Source organism: Ochlerotatus camptorhynchus, unplaced genomic scaffold (genome assembly GCF_037179485.1).
Source record: "Ochlerotatus camptorhynchus isolate MF236.1 unplaced genomic scaffold, CSIRO-AGI_Acam_v1.1 ptg000402l, whole genome shotgun sequence".
NCBI classification, from domain to species: domain Eukaryota; kingdom Metazoa; phylum Arthropoda; class Insecta; order Diptera; family Culicidae; genus Ochlerotatus; species Ochlerotatus camptorhynchus.
Window position 1 is genome coordinate 1,620,524 of NW_027040888.1, and position 20,305 is coordinate 1,640,828.

The window sequence follows — 20,305 nt, forward strand, 5'->3', positions numbered from 1 at the left end:
ATTTTACAGGTTTGTAGAAGTTAAGGGAACATTGTATTATTGCAGGGAACCACATAAATGTTCGGAGACTTTCGCTAAATTTCAGGGTGCTGCGTTGAATTCAATGAATTTGGAATAAATTAATAACCTCATTTTGGCAGTCGCTCCACGCATCTGTCAATAATTTCACATGAGCTTAATTTCAAATCTTTCTCATTCATCTTCAAGATGGATGTTATGAAAAAAATAGACCAAATCGGGTCATAGTTCAGGAAATTCCGTAGAAGTTCAGAAACATTGTGATATCAGGAAACAACGCGGAAAATCAACGAGAAATGTAGAAGTGCAGCAAACTTTTGTAGAAGTTTAACGAATTACGTAGCGATTCGAGAAACAGCGAAAAACTTCATAGATATGCAAGAGAACTTCGCAGAAGATCACATAAAATTGTAGAAGTTCAGCAAAATTCTATGATTTTCAAATTTGCCTTTGGGGAACTTTGAAGCAGGTTGTCTTCCTTCAACAAAGCTCAATTAACTTCCTGGAAGTTTAGGGAACGTTGAATTCAGGGAACCTCTAAGATGTTCAAGAATATTCGTAGAAATGGATTGGGGCTTTTCCTGGAGTTTGATGAAGTTCATAGATATTTCAGACCTCCCTTAGCTCAGTCGGTAAAGGCGCAGCTACAAAGCAAGACCATGCTGGAGGTGGCTGGGTTCAATTCCCGGTCCGGTCTAGGAATTTTTCGGGTTGGAAAATTTCTCGACTTCCCTGGGCATAGAAGTGTATGGTTGGACTTGCCACACAATTATACCAATGCAAAAATGGTACAGGCATCGAAAGCTCTCAATTAATAACTGTGGAAGTGCATCTAGAACACTAAGTTGAGAGCACGCAATAAGCTAATATGCGATATGCAATAAGCTTGAAATGCGAAGAAGAAGATATTCACATTTGACTGTTTTAACTTGCTTAAGAACTTTCATGATTTGAAAATTTTAAAGTGATCGATTCCGCACCACTCAGATTGTCAGTATAGAGATCTTCTTCTTAGCATTGTTTCGACTTCCATTTGACAGATTTTCTGATAGATTGGAATCAATGACGTTTATGTTTGTAAATGCATTGAAATAATTTTTCCTATCCGTTGACCGATAACCGATTGTTACAATGTTGGCTTGTCGTCACTCAGACACTTTGAGTTATTTCATTTCCACAGAATAAAAACAATCAAGGACATTCGGACATTAACCATAATCGTTGCCATAGATTAATTAAATACTCTCAACATTTATTGCTATTTACAAGCTTACATCTACACGTTTGTCATCTTTCTATCAGCATTCAACTATAAACTATCAACTATTCCCGCAAATCTTCTCCGTCGCGACACCCTGCCCTACCCGGGCCTGTGGCAGTTTGTCACTTTTGCTCACATCGAACGACCCGAATAGCTTGCCCCCGAAGGGTGATCGCTCGTGCAGCCACCGCACCGTCGGATGCAGCATCTTCGAGTTGTACACATCCACGCTGCTCCAGGTGGCTAAACTGAACACTATACCCACGGCTACTGTCAAAATGGTACCGAACACCCCGTAGTACATGTACGACACGGAGTAGATCCGATAGAGGAACGAATCTTCGGGGGCTTGTGAGGCCCCGAACCTACTGATTTGATCCACAATGATGTAGGAGGTACTGTTGGCGAGAACCTGCCCTTCGTTGACGCAACCTTCGATCGAAGTTGGCAGTAGTGAATCGTACACTTCGACGTACATCATTCGGCCGGTAACGATCCAAACGGTCACAGCATGGGACACCATCATCCCGAGGGCGGCTCCTTTCCAGTTGGCAAATGGCACGAACATGGCGAGGATGAAGACCCCCAGAAGGGGCCCCGAAGTGGCCGACAGTACCAGGACTGACGATTCAATGACTCCGGATAGTAGTCCGACGAGGAAGCCCACGCCTAGGATCAGGATGGCGTAGATGGTGCCGACCAGTTTGATTACGGTCAACTGGTAGCTGTCGGACTTTTTGCGGAATCCTGGAAGAAGTGAGAGGAAGTCTTCCCATGTGACCGTCGCGAGGGAGTTAATGTTGGATATGTTCAGGGTGAGGGCACCGTTGAAAAGCGTTCCAACGAAGAGACCCCAAACTCCGGGGACTTTGACAAAGTAGTCCATTATGAAGTAGGGCAGTATTTGATCCATCTTTTCGATGCTACCGGATTTCAAAGGGTCACAACTGTGATACAGCGCGAAGATGCACATTCCCACTAGCCAGGGAAGCGAGAAGAGAACGATGACAAGAGGTATATTGATCAGCATGGTTTGACGAATTTTGCACAGAGTCGGCATGCTCAGATATCGTTGGACGAAGTTTTGCTGACATCCCAGCAGACTGAGGGACATGAAGAGTTCGCCAAGCCAAGCTGAGGTGGTTGTCACTCGGATGTGCAAGTCGGCCGCAAAGTTGAAGAAGTTCATGCGTCCGTTCTGTGCTCCGATTGCGATTATCTGATCTATTCCACCGCTTTTGATGCTACAGTAGATTACGATTCCGACCAACATTGCCGTCATACTAAGACTCTGAATGACGTCAGCTGCGACGGCTGCCTTCATGCCACCGAGAGCGTTGAAGAATATACTGATGCAGGTGATACAGAGGAGCGAAGCCCAGTATGGGACTCCAATGATGGTATTCAGCGCCACTGTCGGCGTGTAGATGGTGACACCCAGGCTGAGCAGAGTACGGAGAATGTACGTTCCCGAGGCAAGACATCGCACCAGTCGACTGTTGAACCTAGGAATTAAGAATATTATTAGCAAATCGATTTCAATCGCTCGCGCGCGCCCTTGCTTACATACCTCAGCTCCAGGTACTGATAAACCGACGTGATTCCCAAATCGAAATACACCGGTATGAACACAAAGCACACGATCGGATAGGCCGTCACCATGCCGTAGAGCGTTTCCCACATGGCCGTCCCCCGGTAGAAGAACTCGCTCGGATAGCCGAGCACCGAGATGACACCGAGGGTGCCACGTGCAATCGATAGCATCATCGCCAGTCGGGAAATGTGACCGGCTCCGAAGACGTAGTCCTCCTTGGTTTTCACCTTTCGACTGCATAGCCGCTTGCGGATCGGAATCAGCGCCGATACGACGACGAATGCCACAAAGGCCAGATAGTTCCATAAGTTGCTCACCGTCGGCTCGTCCAGCTGCCGTTGCTGGGGTTTTTGGGGAGAGAGAAGGAGAATGGAGAGTAAATTAATTCGAATTCACTCAAGTCGAGACAGTCTCATAAACAAACAAATTGAATCCATCTCCAGCAACGACACATTACTGTTGTTTAACTACATGAGAACCGTATGGCATGGGTTATCTTTGATCTGCTTAATAAGCACATATTAGCGAGATTGTTTACTCTCCCAAGTAAGACGTCACGTTTGGGAATCATCATGTTTCCGGTCCCCATCGAAACAGTCACAATATCTGCACACCCAAAAAAAAGTGGCAAGTACTAAAAAAAAATCCAATTTTATTGAAATGCCCTCAGGCGATTACATAGGTATGCGGAGAATCGTTCTATAAAAAAATGCAAATGTCATCTAGCATTTCCCGGTTGGGTGCACTAACTAGCTAGTAGGTTCAACAAATTTTAAAATTCGCAAATAACGAATGCCTTCATGCATAACAGTCAATCGTTGGAAAGTAACGCTGAAAGTGAACCACACACAATAAGGAAACACGTGTGTGAGCTCTGCGACCCAAGTTCGCGTCACCACACCGCCGTGATATGATTAATATGAAGATCGTATGCATTAGAGTGCTCGATCGTATTCAGTGTTGAATCGTTTAAACTCGTAGTGCATAAATGCGTGATAACTACCCATTAGTAGCAATAAAGTCGTAAAGCGAAAAGAAAATTTTATATCATAAACATCTTGGCATAGATCAAAGGTTGTTTCATTAACTGCAACGAAGGAAACCGAGCTTGAGATCAGATACAAGCACATGTTTTTTTATTGAATTTAAAATTATAACTACAATATTAAATCCAAGGAAAGTATAAATTCATGATATGGAGATCATGAAAAATGCAGCTGGCTATTTCCGGATGCATTCCGTAATCAACACACTCATTGGACCTGCAGAACCAAACCAGTAGAGGACGACGGGGTAAAACGGCCACCCTAAGCTTGAAGTTAAATGTAGCCAAAACTGAATGAAAATTTCCTCTACCAAAAAATCGATTTTTAAAAATGTTCGAATTCAATTCGTTTTAATAAACACGTGTTAGTATTAGTATTAGTTGCGTCATTCAAGCTTAAATGGCAGATTGTGTAAAATTCCATAACCGTCGATTTAAATGAAATATTCAAGTAGCAATAATCAACCCGATGGCGCTAGACGCTACTCTCATTGACCTGTCATAAGTTTTTTTTTGTTTTGATTTGTTTTTTTTTTTTTTTCAAAAAATGAGAACAGAATACATACGACTGTAAATACGTTTGTACGAATCCGTTCTGTCCGGATTGCCTGGAAAATTTCTTCTCGGAGATTCGGCGACGTTGCGGGTTTAACGATGCCCCAAATGCATATTAGTTCAGTAGTGCCTTCAAATACGCTATGCTGTCTTCTGCAAACGAAACATTTGATGAGGGAAAAAACTGCCAAAACGACGGGCTGCAGCCTCTTTTGCATGGAGACGATCTTGAAGAACTTTACTAATGTCGTTTTCGTTTTTGCGGTGTAGCACTGGTGTAGTGTAATACCATTGACAGACATACAAAGCAGTACCGTTGTACTCCTTTAATCGAGTACCTCAAAAGGTACAATTTGAGGTACTAGCTTAAAGAAATACAACGGTAGTACAACAGTGTACTTTGTATGTCTGTACAAGGTATAAGCAGGAATAAGCGCGAGTCTTTGACAGCTCAACATCATTTGTTTGTAAACAAAGGTGCATTCTATATCTACACCCTAAAATATTTCGGTGTACGGCAGTGTAGCACCGGTGTAGCTACACCGCAAAAACGAAAACGACATAAGAAGCTGTAGCCACACTTTCATTCGAAGTTGAAGAACTTGACCTCGACACTTCTTTTGTTGCACAGAGAAAGGAGCTCAACGCGCTGGTTTATGTTCGTGGAATTGGGGTTTCCAAACTGCCTCACGAAAAGTGCCGTGCTTAGCTGAAAGCGTCGACTATTGATTTTCTAGATTAAAATCCCGGGCCTCATCACGAAACGTTGATATCCCAAATAACACACTTCACGCTATCGGGCTGATAGCATTTGCTGCATTCAATCAAAATCTTCGGAAATTTTTGTTTGAGAACAGAAAAGGTGTGAAAACTTGTTTAAAAGCATATATTGCTTACGAGCGCTTTGACAACGTAGTTTGCAAGGCTTGCTTTGCTAGATTGATTGACTTCATTTCAAGAGCAAATTTTCATTACGTCGAATGTAACAAAGGTAAACAAAGTCGAGCTATCAGTGTCAATCGATGCTCCTGCTATTACACTATATACTGTCCGAATCTGGGGGCAAGACAGCTTTGGATCATGAGTAAAACCGGAGTTAATTTTGAGTAACTCTGAGTAACTCACGTTGCTCAATATCTTATATACACATAGCAACCTGATTGTTATATTGAAAATAATGTTGAAACTGATGCTGTCAAGTAAACTAAGTTGACGTGCTTGCTTGGAATTTCAGTGTAGGTACTTTTGAGGCGGTTCGATAAATTCGGATTAGGCTTAATTAATTCAATAAATTCAATTCTTAGAGAAATATAGTTCACGTTTTTTAAACTTCCAGAAACTCAATGAAAACGTTATTTACACAAATATATAAAAATAATACAGTACATGCTGCACGATTTTCAAAAAGATAAGAATACAGTGCCTTCCCATTATTGGTAGCAAATGATTTTTGCATGTTATGCTGTCTATAAATTCAACGAAAGCTCCATTCGATTTATAGGATTACTCGATCATTCTTCAGGTATTAGACGCTTGATATTTCATGAAATGTTGTGCTCTGGGGACAAAATTGAGGAAATAAACATATGAGGCCGTGTTTCCAAAAACGGTACGGCACTGTTTATGGTTGTTGACCATGGAATGATTATTAATGTTAAGATTCCACAAAGGATAAATAATTTGTTTACTTCTTCTTTTTGACATATCCTTCGATATTTATACACCATTAAATACATCCACTCACCCATGTTAATGAGTATAACTTCACAATTGCTTGTTTTAATAAACTTTAATTCATTGCTAGAGGCAATACATCTGGCAACGCTTTTTCAATGATACATTTACGATTGCTTGCAAAGCGCTTAAGTGGTTTTCTTAGTGTTCAATTTTATTCACCAAGAGTTTTGAGTTTCGTGTATTCGATTGTGTGTAAGAACACAAGTACCTAAGTAAATACAGTGAATGTGCTTTAGCCGGGAAGTTTTCGTTCTAAAATCATGAAATACATGTATAAAATTTTTGTATTAATAATTTGTGAATGTATACTTATAATGATGATTGGAGAACATTGCAAAAATAAGAAGAATACAAACATTCAAAGTGTTTTTTTTTTTATGTTACTTCATACGCGAAGTTAACGATTTTCAGAGTTGGTTGGAAATGCTAACATGAAGCTTTAGTGTGATGATTTATTAGCTAGAGAATGATCTTTAGAAGAGGGTAGGTGGATAGTTCCGTTAGAGTACGGCAGTATGAAAATTGAATAGAAGTTGAAAATGAGCGAAGGGCCATTAAGGACTGGAAATGCTCTCGCAGCGTGGGGCTTTAGGTAGTGATGAAAACGTCGCTAGAACTATTCCACAGCCGCAGTCAGTTTATGAGCAACAAGAGGGACGCACATTTTTGCCTGTGGACTTGGAGACATACTTCAAGTCCCCGCGTACATCGTACGGGCTAGGCAAAAATGTGCGTCCATCTTGAAAAACTGTCGCTTTAATGGCCCTTCGCTCATTTTCAACTTCTATTCAATTTTCATACTGCCGTACTCTAACGGAACTATCCACCTACCCTCTTCTAAAGATCATTCTCTAGCTAATAAATCATCACACTAAAGCTTCATGTTAGCATTTCCAACCAAGAATACAAATTTAATTGTTGAACCTTAACAAACTCCACGAAGCTGGTCAGAGCTGACATAATCTGGCCTAGAATCAGCAGCTACATAATATACCACAATCAGCAGTCAAGGACCAATTCTATTGACCACGAAGGACGTTTAAAGCTCAGGTTGTACCTCAGGTTACCGAAAAGGAGCATTCCCCTTTTGGAACGGGTCACGCCCGTCACTCCTGTATCGTCCTACGCCATGTCAATCCTTACCAACGAGGGAAGGCGCCTGAAAGGCATCCAAGTCACACACGAACGACAAGCCTCGTAAAACCGTCGTGCAGTCAAACCACCACAAGAGCATTTCGTTTGTCCACAATTCGATTTGTTAAACGAGCGATTAGATCTTTCAAATGAGCGAACAGATACTTCAAACGAAATATGCTGTCAGACGATATTTTCGTTGATCAAAAAATCGAGACTACTTTGATAATTTTTGAGTAAATATGAGTAACTCAAATTTACTCGCTGCAAATATATTTACTCTGAGTACAGCTATCTTGCCCCCAGGTCCGAATATAGGATCACATCCCATTTTTAAATTTATTTACCAGTCGAATTGCTTTTTGACGTAATCACCTTCCGATCAAAATAGTTTTCGATGTTACTTACGTCATCCGATTTCTATGGAGATGCCGTTTGCCTTAAGTAACAGCACTGAGAAACCCGTGAAAAGTGTACTTTCGTCGTTTCGCTTTCTCATTATTAAAGTGAATAAATCGAACTGTTTGTTGCTAAGATGATTTCGGTGGTCCTAAAATGATGAATGGGCTGCACGTAAGGAGACGTAATTGATAATTCTCCCGAATATCCTGGTAAATACACTTTGACTTATGTAACAATAGGGGCCACCAAACGACGTATAATAACTTTTGACTCAAAAACCAGTATTTCTTAGCATGAAAGCTAGCGATTTGCCTTTGTATGATTAAAACCCGGCTGAATATGTTAAACATTGCTATCACTATGAGATTATATGTGTTTAATTGGAAATAGGAATAACTTTTCGGTCATCAAAACAAAACTTTATTTTTCTCGGATCGGTGCGAATGTTACTTACGACATAATGAAAATTTGCTCTTGATTTACAACACTTTCATTCAAGGCTTCCTGAGAGAAGTTCGATTCAAAAATAAAGTAGCAGAGAACAATAAGCGTGAAACAAAGCGAAATCGTACTGCAGTTCGAATGAATTTGCCACAACGTGCTTAATTAGTTGAAGGAAGGTTTGCCAAAAATATTGTTATGTTTTGAAAAGTTGTCGAAACTTTTATTTTTCCAGTTGTCTAGTATGAAAACTTACAATAAAACATTGTTGTACACTTGTTTATTATAAAGGTGACAAACATTTATTGTGTCACGCAAAATCCAACGATTTCTAACGTATTCTGGTTTGAAAATTTACACAAAATTTTTGATAAAATTTGTACTTGCTTGAATGTCTGTCTGCAGTATTAGTAAACACGTAGTCGCATTAATAAATACGTGTTGAGGTGAAATGTGGCTGTTTGTAAATAATTGAGGTCTAAAGATGGATTTTCTCGAACCACAGAGTTTATTTACGGGTCCCACGATATCTCAGGACCAGTGCTGAGAAAAATCATTTCTTCTACACTCAAATAAGCTGATAATGAAGGCAACCTTGAAAAGATAAACCAACTACCTGCATGAATTTGAATTTTGACATGATAGCATGCTCTTGATCAATCCCTGCGCTTCGGTCAGAGAGCGTATAGGGCGTCGTTGTGCCAATTTGGTCGTGGCACATTTCGAGTATGAGAGAGTAATTGCAGTTAGATCAAAAGTGCCTGAGAAAAATGCAAATACTTTCGCAGATTACCCGAAGTTGCGATAGTGAAGGTATGATCACAGACAAGCAGACATAACACTCTTAAAACCTTCATAGAAATTGTTTTTAACGGTAAATTTAAATGTTTCTTAGTTGGTAGTACCGCCACTTGTATTACCCATGAAAGTATATACGACAGATGGCGGTAGGGTTTCCAATGATGAATGTTCAATGTGTTGTGTCTGATTGTCTGTGAAATAAAATGGAGGTAACGTTAAACGAACGAAATATTTCACTTCGCAACCGATGAACCATTCTGACGGCCATATGAGTACCCAAGTAACCATATAGTCGCAATATAGCTTGTGTATTCTTACTTTGCTTGACTATGGTTAGTTGGGGAATCTGATGAAACTGTCACTTCTTGAAACTGATCCCTTTCGAATTTCTTTCATTCTCATTTTCGCCAACGGAGCGCTCGGTGGAACAGCGACTTTGGACGTGAGCCTCGTCCCAGATCACCATGGCAATTCATTTCAATTCAATGAAACCGACCAAAAAAGGCGGAATCATATTAGAACCAACCAAGGACGATCTACGGAAGGAAATTGCCTATGAAACACGGAATGAAATACGAAGCGTTAGAGAAAAAAGTCCAAGGGATTCCAAAAGAAGTAATCAACGACGGCGGAAAAGCAGAATATGGTGAGAGCTTTCCAATTATTAAAAAAAAAATATATACATCAAAATTAAACTAAATACATGCCAGGTTTGAAAAAATATATTTTCGAACCTGGAAGCGTGTATGTAATACCAATATCCATTTGATAACGGTGATGCATACATGCGGGGCTTATTGTAAGTAACCTCGGAATGGGCGTGACTCTCCAGACATTCTGAAATGGGTTGCTGGATCTGCAAGGGTGCCATCACCTTCTAACTCCCGGACTAAAGCTGTCTACAATGACCATAAATGCGACATTGTAGAGAGAGTTCTTCCATAATAACACTGCCGGCCAGTGGGGGTTAGATTGAATACACACACACACATAGCATGCTCTTGATCAAGGCAACCGCTGAGTTTCGAAGTCAACAATAAGGTTTTGCACCGTCGGGGTTAACCTCATTCTGATGACAGCTCAGTGGTACCATAGAGGTAACTCTAAGACAAGAAGGTCCCGAAATAACGTGCTCAACTTTTTGGCTCAGCACTGGTACTCTCTTCGGTCCCAAGCTAATCGATTCACCCCTCGAACCATGGGAAAATCCACTAACCCCTCATTTTATCTGTCAAACTTTCATGGCAAATCAAAACAAACATTGTGTAGTACTAGAATTTCGACTAGAAAAGGGTACGTTAATCGTTTGCTTGGGACCAATAGGCTAGTCAAGTAGTGAGCCAATTTAAAATCGTTAGTTTCGTATTGATTGTTGGTGGTACTGCTTACGTGGGCTTGGTCGATTTTTTCTTGGGTAGATTTTCTCGATAATTTTTCAGACTGCAGTGAGATGTAAACCTGAGTACTGCGAACTCAGCCGATTTTATTTTTCAAGTGAGCTAGAAAACATCTTGAAAGTCTTCCGAAGTTTCAAAATGTTTTGCTGAAACAGCTCATGAAATTGTATATACATGCTGTCAAATGAACTCTTGGCTCCTCCTCCTTTGCTCGAGAAATAACGTAAGCATGGTGATGGGAGTGAACCTGCCCACAAAGCTCACATGACTCTTATAAAGTTTGATTACATTCTTGTTTCAGCAACCCAGTTTTGGCATTATCATTATCATTATCCGCCTACTAAGGTTGATGTTTCGACAGTTTCATAATTATAATTCTTAATTTGTTTTCTGTAGGTGGCAGCACCTTTACTTGTGGTTCAAACAGTAACTACCTACGTGACTTCTGAGCTCTTTTGAATGTTTGGCTCCCGTTTGACAGTTTCACTCGGCTCCCAGATGACAAGCATTTTTAGTTAGTTCGCAGTACTCAGATGTAAACCACACTTCTGCACTGTCCACGAGCAACATCCTTTCACCCGCGCTGTTCCTCGACAATTTGCTAGGTAAAATTCGGAAATTTTAGAATATTTTGACGCAGGACTACGTCTTTGATTTCTATATGGGGGTACACTTTGTGAGAACCGAAAATGGAAGAAAGATTTTGAACGTTAATAACTCAGCTGCCCCTGGTTCAATTTCAATGCTTCCGAATGTTGATTTTCAACAAGAAACTATTAAAAAAGTAGTAAATGTCCAGCATTGTCCAAAAACGTCGAATTAACTAACAAATACACCAATTACCTACATGCATATGCTGCTTCTCCAGCACAGTCGTCAGAGAGTAGTAAGTAGACGAAACAAGTCGAAGTGGCATTCGCCTCCGATCCTTGGGTGCGTGCGAATAGGGAGGATGGAATTGCGTAATATTTTGCACACTCATCGCCATACTCAGAACCACACGCTCCCAACGACCACACCACTGTGTGGTGGTGTTAGGTCGTCGAAATTAGTAGCAGCAGTAGCAGTGCTTTCGGCGTGTGGCGTTGAAAATTGTTCTCCAGTAACAACGAAAGGCTGCCTGCAAGCAGCGAGCTGCAGAGCCCACATAAGCAACCATCAAAGGAGAAAGAAGCTGCACCGCTATGCTATGGATCGAAATCAGTAGCTCTTCGTGAGTCGCTGCGGGTCGGTCTTCTATGCCAAGCGTGTCACCCTCGCTCCAAACGACACACATCTCAGCCTCAACCATCACTACAAAACGGTCCTTTTCAGGGCCACCAAAAATTTGTCAAAGAGTATTATTTGGACATTGGTCAAGGTCATCAGTTCCCACAAGCAGCAAGCTATCAAGGCTCAACCTTTCTATAGAAGGTGTGGAATTGTAGGCCTAAATATGTTGGTGCAATTAGTTTTTCCTCGGCTTTCATTCCGCACGATTCGTTTCTTTCGTTTAATCAATACCCCCTTGTAGTGACGTCAAAAAGATTGTTTCAATCGGCGCTTACATATGATCTATAGAATCCACGCAATTTCAAAAAACCAAAATGCACAGCATTACGAAAAGAGGTCAGGTTTCGACCAATAGCAGATAGAGTTTAATTCTAAACAAGCCAAACGATTGGAAATTTATCTACCAATCTGTTAAAATGAACACTTAGTTAATTTTCAATAGGTCACTATTAAAAAATACCAAATGTCCAACTGTTGCAATGGTGATCAAAATTATCACCGTATGTCTGAAAACAGCGCATTCCCTAACACAGACTTAAAAATCGAATTCGATGCGGTCCCACAGGTCAGAGTTAGTAATCTTCTTAAGGTGAGCCGTGTTTCTGTCATATGATTTTCCGCTTTCTAGATCTTGCACGGTAACACGAGTACCGGACCTGGATACTACTACGTATTTCTTGGGATTGAATGTTGTCTGCAGCTTGTTGCCTGGTAGAAGATTTTGCATCAAAACTGAATCACCCACATCTACCGACGATCTCTTCGCACTTCGTCGCATCTTCATGATCCTTCCCTTTTGTTTTCGACTCCAAGTCTCTATCTGCAAAATCTTCTTTAGGTATCTTCGATCGGATTGTTCGGCCGTACAGAAGTTCTGCTGGTGTTCGACCAGTAACGGAATGCGGTGTGATGTAGTACATCACTAAGTAGTCCTGTAGACCCTGTTTCCAATCTCTACCCAAAGCATTGCTTATTTGGAGTCTCTTAAGAAGCGATCTGTTCTGTCTTTCGACGAGACCATTCTGTTGCGGCCAATAAGGTATCGAATGGTTCAGATGAATTCCGTGTATCTTACTGTATTCCTCCAATTCAATACCTACGAACTGTTTAGCGTTGTCTAGCGTGATTTTCCGAGGGTATCTCAAACGTGTGAAAATTTTATCCAATCTAGATACCGTATCTCTCGCCGTTATTTTATGCATCAATTCGACTTCCTTATAACGACTGTAGTAGTCAATTATAACAAATAAGTATACTCCGTCCGGCATAGGCGATGTCCACCCACGGTTTATTAGGAAGCGGACGGCGTGACATCGGTTCTGGTTTATTTGGGACAACCTTCACAAGCTGTTACATAATTGGTTACTTCGCGATCCATTCCTGGCCACCAGACTCGGTCCCTGAGACAACGCTTCATCACGGATTCTCCGGGATGTCCAATTGGAGCATTCTAGATCGCAGATTAGCTGGCACAACGAGTTTGCTTCCACGAACAACCATATCTCCTACCAAACCTAACTCATCACAAAACGGAGCAAAAGGTTTAACTTCAGGCTCGTTCCATGTTCCCGAGTTCATTGATGTTTTAACCAGCTCCAAAACTCGATCTGACTTCGCTGATTCCTCCAATTCCTGTACATCAATAGCCGCTGACTCCAATATAGCCAACACCATACATTTGTTCTCCGCGTCAAATTTCTCAGCAGCGTTGTGCTCAACTAAACGAGACAAAGGATCGGCTTTATTGTTTACTCCTCTGCGATATTTCACAACAATTGTAAAAGACTGGAGACGAAGAACCCAACGTTCGATCCATGGACATGGCCTAGAAGTTGGATTGAAAATCGCCTCGAGGGGTTTGTGGTCAGTCTCAAGCTCAAATTTCAACGAACCAATCTGGATCAACAATAGAAAAGGGTCCATCAGCATTTGTAAACAAACCGTTCCAAAGCCCATTCCTCATAAATCGAAGGCCGCTCACACAAACCAACACCATCATCGTGTAGGTAGAAGTTTCCCCTATCTGATGATGGTGTTGGTTTGCGTGGGTGGCCTTCGTTTCGTGAGTAAAGGGCTTTGGAACGGTTTGTTTACAAATATTGATGGGCCCTTTGCTATTGTTGATCCAGCAATGACAGTTCCCTCTTCCTCAGGCCCGTACTCCAGGGTAGTCACTGGGTAACCAAAATCACCCTTGCTAGCAAGGCCGTACTCGGGTACCACAACTTCCATTGCCACATTGCGATTATATTAATTTCATGATTTTTTTTATTCATGAAAATGGAATCGGATTTGTTTCCGTGAAAATTTTCATCTATACTTTTCCGCCAATACAGTAAAGACCCATTTTTTCAGCCACCTTTTGGAAAATTTTGTGCAATATTCTACGAAACTCATGCGCTTTTTCAGTAGTCCTATCACCGACAAACAGACATGAAACTTAAACTTAACTCGAGAATTCATAACGCCGGATTCAAATGTATAGCGATCCCATCTGTCAAAACCATAGAAATGTGTTATCTAGATAAAAATAATTTACCCGGAATAGATTAGACACGAACCAACTCATACATTTTGTATGTGTGTTCGTGGCTAGGATACACATTTTTCGCGAACACGGCGGCAGATGTCAGTTTTGTGCTTTGATCAGAAATTTGATGATACTTTGTATGGTCATTCATGTCGGTTTGTCGGTGGTCCTATTGCACTAAAGTATATGTGCACAGTTCGAAAAAGTAGTGTAAATTTCTGTTTAATATGATGCACATAAATGGAGCGTCACATATCATATAAGTTTACATTATATATCATGTAAAGTTCTGACACACTTCATGCAATGTAGCAAATATTATATTCCAAATCCCATCTTTGTAAACAACATTGTTTACATGTTGCTCGGTTGCGTGAAATGAAATACAAGTCTACGTGAATGAATTTTTACCTGTGTATACCTTAAACATACATCTTGAAGATAAGTGAGCATGATTTGGAATTACGGTTGGGGCCTCCCTTAGCTTAGTCGGTAAAGGCGCAGCTACAAAGCAAGACAATGCTGGAGGTGGCTGGGATCGATTCCATTGCCACACCATAAGACTTGATTAGTTTTCCAGTCGAATGCATTTTAAAGAATAAAAATCGAACAATGTTCAACGAAGTTTCAACAGCCCAAATTTGGACAAAATTTTGCTAGAACCTATAATTCGCACAACCCCTTTATGTTTTTCATAAATGAGCAAAATTTCAACTCTTTTGCCTCAAAGTTCTTAAAAATAAAGCAATTTGAAAAAAAAAGTTTTCAAACCAGAAGAGATTTACTAAAATTGCTCAAACTGCCGACAGACCCAATCGATTAAGCCCAAAATTGTACAGATAAACTTTGAATATTCAGTAGTCAGCGGTCAAAATTTCAGAAAAAAATACATCCCTTTGAAATTTATAGAAGAAAATCTAAATTTGCTACTAAATTTTGTAATACAATTTTTTGAGTTGTTTTACTAAAATTAAAATTGTTTTTCATCACTACACCACGTGAACTTTTATTGTAGTACGAGTTGATTGAATGCTTGATTCGCTAGGCCTTATAAAGGGTTAAAAGCTTCTGTAGAGCAAGCATTTCAAAGAACGTAAACTTTCAATGTTTACATTAAAACCGTTTACATATTGAAATTTTGTTTATGTCCCAAGAACCTTAAAATTCCGGTGAAGCATAAAACCCTCGCTGCAGATGTGTCACTTCCCGATGAACTAATGTCCCGCTTAAATATGCATACCGGGTTTATTGTCCGAAGTGCAGAATCAGGAAAGCCGTCCCTAATTTCTTTGCTCCATAAAACAAAATACGTTCATTAGCACTGGTTGGACGCTGGACGGTGTGTGCGCAAAACCTCGACCTAGAGCCAGGCATTCCGAGCGCAGCTTCAATGAATGGAAAAATCTGCTTACTTGCACTCATTACGCTGCTCGGTTGTGACTAGCTGACGCAACAACGTTTGACAAATGTCATTCAAATTGGGACGGGCAGCGGGTTGAATCAGGCCATTACATGCACCGCGTGCTCACAATGAACCCTCTCCATCGGCAGGGCAGGTACTAAAAATACCGACTGACCTGAATATATTCAAATCACCACCACCCAAGATATTCATGTTCCGGAAAACGTTAGGCACAGAGGTATGAACTCACGACACTTGGCGGCCAGTTGACAGCCAAATTGGTTTCGCACGGAAGCGTGACGTTCGCTCGGAATATCGGACATCGGAGTCAGCTGAGCTGTACGTACCGAGAATTAGGCGTAATTTGGTGACAGCAACTATAAAAGCATTAGCTCATCGGCCAGACAGTTCGGTGAAAACGTTCAAATTCCACTGGGCACTCCGTTATTGTTCATTGTCATAGATAAAGACGTATTAGCCCGCGAGAACAACATTTTTCGAATCATCCAAGCGCGGGTGATAAGCAATACACATTCTTCATTCCGCATGTATCCATCGCCAGCAGGGTGCTGCTACTGGTCCCGTTTTATTGTGCATTCTCTATCATACAGATAGCTATGGACATGCTTTTCCAGTGACACCTTATTCTAAGAACTACAGCACTTCCAACGTTTCGCCATGGACGAAACTTCGGACAAAAGCTGCTGTGATCACATTGAGCACTTCCCCAGCTCGCACAACTGATAAGCCTACCCTACACGTGTTCAAATTCTTGTTTTAACTCGACAAGCTCCCGTAAGGTCTCGACGATCCAAACAAAACTGCGGCCGACCTTCGCACCGAGTTGACCAACGCCTCGATAGACACCATGCCGGCAGCGGTGTGTACACCTCGCACACAAAACACGCACACACATTTTGTCAACTGTCAACAAGAAACAAATTCAGTAACCAAATTACCAGCATTTTACAGTTTTCGATGTTTCGTCTGCTCCCCTCCTCTGGGTGGCCCGCGTTACGTCGTTGCTTCGCCTTTTAACTATCCCGCGAAAATCAAACAATTTCTTCCTAATATTTACACTGAGCACGCATCAATGCATTCACGACAAGCTAGGAGAATTGGGAGGTGGGCCTGACACCCTCCAACCAAGCAACCGACCGACCGACCGACCGACCGACTTCACCCCTCGAATGATAACTGAACCGGTTGCTTCTGCTCACAGCATGAGTTATATTATGGATGATGATCGCAGCGTGTTCGCGAATAGTTTCCTCCAACACTATCACCCTGCAAACTATCCTCCGGTGGCGACTGACTGATAACGCGAGAACTGTTCGAAGGGATGGCGTGTGGAACTCGTTCGCTCACTTATTTCTTCCCCCGGACGAATTTACTAGGCGCGAACGCTATGACAACACCCCATCGGACGGACTATTCGCGCGCGCGACAAAATTCTGCGAGGAACTGAAACAATTAAAAGCGCGTCCCAGTGCTATATAGGCATGCCCGGGCAGCTCCAGCCTCGCCTCTGCTCTGGACGCCGTTGGGTGGTTGATGGTTTCAGCAGTAGCGACGTTCGGTTTTGTCGTATGCGGCGAGAGAGCTTGACCACACCACCCGAAAGGGTTGACGACAGTTACTCATAGGGGTGTCATTATCAAAGTGATGGGCTTTGAGTGGTCCCCAAATTGGATTCAGGTGAAAACTAGATGGTTGTTGAGGACAAATAGATGCTGTGTTTACAGAGAAGTAGGCGTAAGTAACAGATTACCGAGTGTCATCTTAGCTCCCGATGTCTCTGGAATTGACTTCAGTGACGGTTCAAGTTCAGTGAGTCACCGAGATGTCAGGATGGAGCAACCCACTACGGATAGTACGAGTATGTTGACCAGCTTACTTTTACCACTTAAGTGGACCCCACACGACAGAAGCTACGCAAAAAAAATCGATCTCCGAAATGAGAAAAATTACTCATGATTACATGAACACAGCGTATTTTCATGTTATGAAAATACACCTTGAATAATTTTCATGGTATCATGAGCAATTTTTGCGTAACGTAGTAAAGCTTCCCGAAATCATGAATCATCCGAGTTGAAATCATGAGCTGAATTCATGAATTTGAGTTTTAACTTTAAAACCAAGAATAAAATAAAGCATCCGACTGGATACGAACCAAGAACCTTGCGATCATTTTCATTTCATGATTTTTTATTCATGAAAATGGAATCGGATTTGTTTCGGTGAACATTTTCATCAATACTTTTCCGTCAATACAGTGAAGACTTATTTTGTCAGTCCTCTTTAGGAAAATCTTGTGTAATATTCTACGAAACTCATGCACTTTTTCAGTAGTCCTATTTCACTAAAGTTTTTATACCTTGTTGATGCAAACTACCTCAGTTGGGAGCGATCCTGAGAATCCCTGACTACAATGGCCTCAGGGTCGGCACGCTTACCGAACTAGGTTTCCACGTGGCAAGGAATGATCGCACTGGATACAGTAAAAACTCCTACAGCACTTCAATATTCCAAATTACCACTTTTTACTGTCGGATTCTACTGACACTTTTATTCCTCCCTACGTATGTAACACTCCCACTTTCTTAATTTCTATCTGACCTGTTTCTGTTGACTTTCCCTTCTTCTTCGGGCCCCTTGCAGATCCACCACCACGTTTCCTCGACGACTGCTTCGCTCGGCTCCACGTTCCACCTTCTTTCTTTTCTCCTTCGGCGGCGTTGGAAATCTCCTTCGCGCGCTATTCAACTTCTTATGTTGGCTGGGCCACCGAGTGTGTTGACGGACTCGGCTTCGGCAGTTCGTGCCGGAATTGTCCTTACTTGGCGTCGGAGGCGAACCAGCCTAAGGCTGAAAGCCTCCTAAATAAAGCTAAATTAATTAATTAATCCTTACTTGGCTGGAGACTGGCGTAGCCTACCGGTACGTCTACCAGGTATACCTTAACGGTTCTGTCTAAAAATTACAGCGGGGTCCTGCTGTCCGATTTTTCCTCTCACTCTCTTTTACTTTCCTCTTACTATCTTCAACTATCTTCTGTCTGCACAGTAATGTTTGGTATTTTCTAGGCTTTGTCTTGTTTGAATATTTCACCAGAGACTTTATCAACAGTTTATCTTGATGGTTCTTTGATGGTAGACCTGATCGGTGTATGTAGCCTAGAAATACGTTCTTTGGGTCACTGTCCTTTGACTATTGGTCAGTGACCCAGGCCATTCGTTTTCCACTGCCAGTCATCGTGTCCGTTAAGCCGTTCATAATGGCCTTTGTTGTCGTCACCTCTCATGGCCGCCTAACCTGCTGCTTTTACTCCATCTGGTGGTGGGTTTTGTAGACTACGGTGGGTGGATGGCTGCGTAATACGGTAGGCTACTCTATCCCTTAGCTCAGTCGGTAAAGGCGCAGCTACAAAGCAAGACCATGCTGGAGGTGCCTGGGTTCGATTCCCGATCCGGTCTAGGAATTTTTTGGGTTGGATTTCTTGACTTCCCTGGGCATATAGTATGATTGTACTTGCCATTGCCACCCAATACTAATGCAAAAATGGCACAGGCATCGAAAGCTCTCAATTAATAACTGTGGAAGTGAATCAAGAACACTAAGTTGAGAGCACGCAATAATCTAATATGCGATAAGCAATAAGCTTGAAATGCGAGTTGGAATTACGGTTATGTAAAATTATTAACAGATGCACGGAGGAAACTGACAAAATCGGGTTATTACTGTACATCGCATTGCGCAATGGTCCCAAAGCCGTATTCAGGAAGACAAAAATGTTCACGCTCAAACCGTTTGGTTTAGGTGTATTGTAATTTTATATATTTTTTGAACAAATTTTTTAGGTAAGTGACATTATCCATATGGTAAGAGAGTCCAAAATATGATTTGACGCGGGACTATGCCTTTCTTTACTACACTATCGATTAGGAAATCGAAAATGAGGCTTGTAACGAAAATGGGGGGTGTTTTCAAACGCATATTTCTCAAAACCATTCATGGGAAATATGTCATGCAATATGTCATTCAATTAAGAAATTTAACGAGATAGCCAAATGTTCTCGCGAGCTGAACTATGGAAATGAAAGTGGATGGTTACATGGGACCAGTAACTTAACACCTTCAAAATGAAGGGTCACTGGTACAGTTTTTGTCCGGCCAAAGACTCTTTACTCCGGGCAGGCTGTTTTTCCCAGCTTACTCGAATTTTCGTCTAGCACAACAATCTAAACCAACCCAGGCATTAACAATAAAGGAAACTAATTTCAAACCAATAAAATATGTAGCAAAGGAAACTAAGCAGAACCAAAGAAAAGTACTCAAAAAGAACCTTCCAAACAAAATTCGAGTTATATAATGGAGACGCGTCGATCTTCGGTCCCAAGCTAATCGATGCACCCCTCGAAACATAGGAAAATCCATGAATCCCTCATTTTATCTGTCAAACTTTCATAGCGAATCAAAACAAATATATTCAGATGACCAAATCTTACCAATAGAAATTAATCAAATCTAATTCTAACTTATTTCCCAAACAAATTAATTGGAAATGCAAAATTCAGGGTTTTTTTAAAAGGATTTAATTCGCGAAAGAGTGTAAATCAAAAACTACGGGCTGAAGGCACCTAACTTCTAATTATCTTTATATTTACAGATTTGTACAATTATTTACAACCTTGGCGAATGGCTACGAGCTCG

General features: G+C 41.4%; 1 protein-coding gene across 1 annotated transcript; it reads right to left on the reverse strand.

The window, feature by feature from the left end:
• Positions 1 to 1,281: 1,281 nt before the first annotated feature.
• On the reverse strand, positions 1,282 to 17,036 carry LOC135710747 (sodium-coupled monocarboxylate transporter 1-like). The gene is made up of 3 exons (XM_065233411.1): positions 16,549 to 17,036; positions 2,850 to 3,214; positions 1,282 to 2,784 (listed from the first exon to the last, which is right to left on the reverse strand). The coding sequence occupies exons 1-3, from the start codon at positions 16,552 to 16,554 to the stop codon at positions 1,338 to 1,340; spliced, it is 1,818 nt and encodes a 605-aa protein (XP_065089483.1). The 5' UTR covers positions 16,555 to 17,036; the 3' UTR covers positions 1,282 to 1,337.
• Positions 17,037 to 20,305: the final 3,269 nt, after the last annotated feature.

Bases quoted from the DNA above. Each gene is read 5' to 3' on its own strand.
- LOC135710747 (XM_065233411.1), bottom strand. The intron at 2,785-2,849 runs GTATGTAAGCAA...CTTAATTCCTAG, and splicing joins TATCAGTACCTGGAGCTGAG to GTTCAACAGTCGACTGGTGC.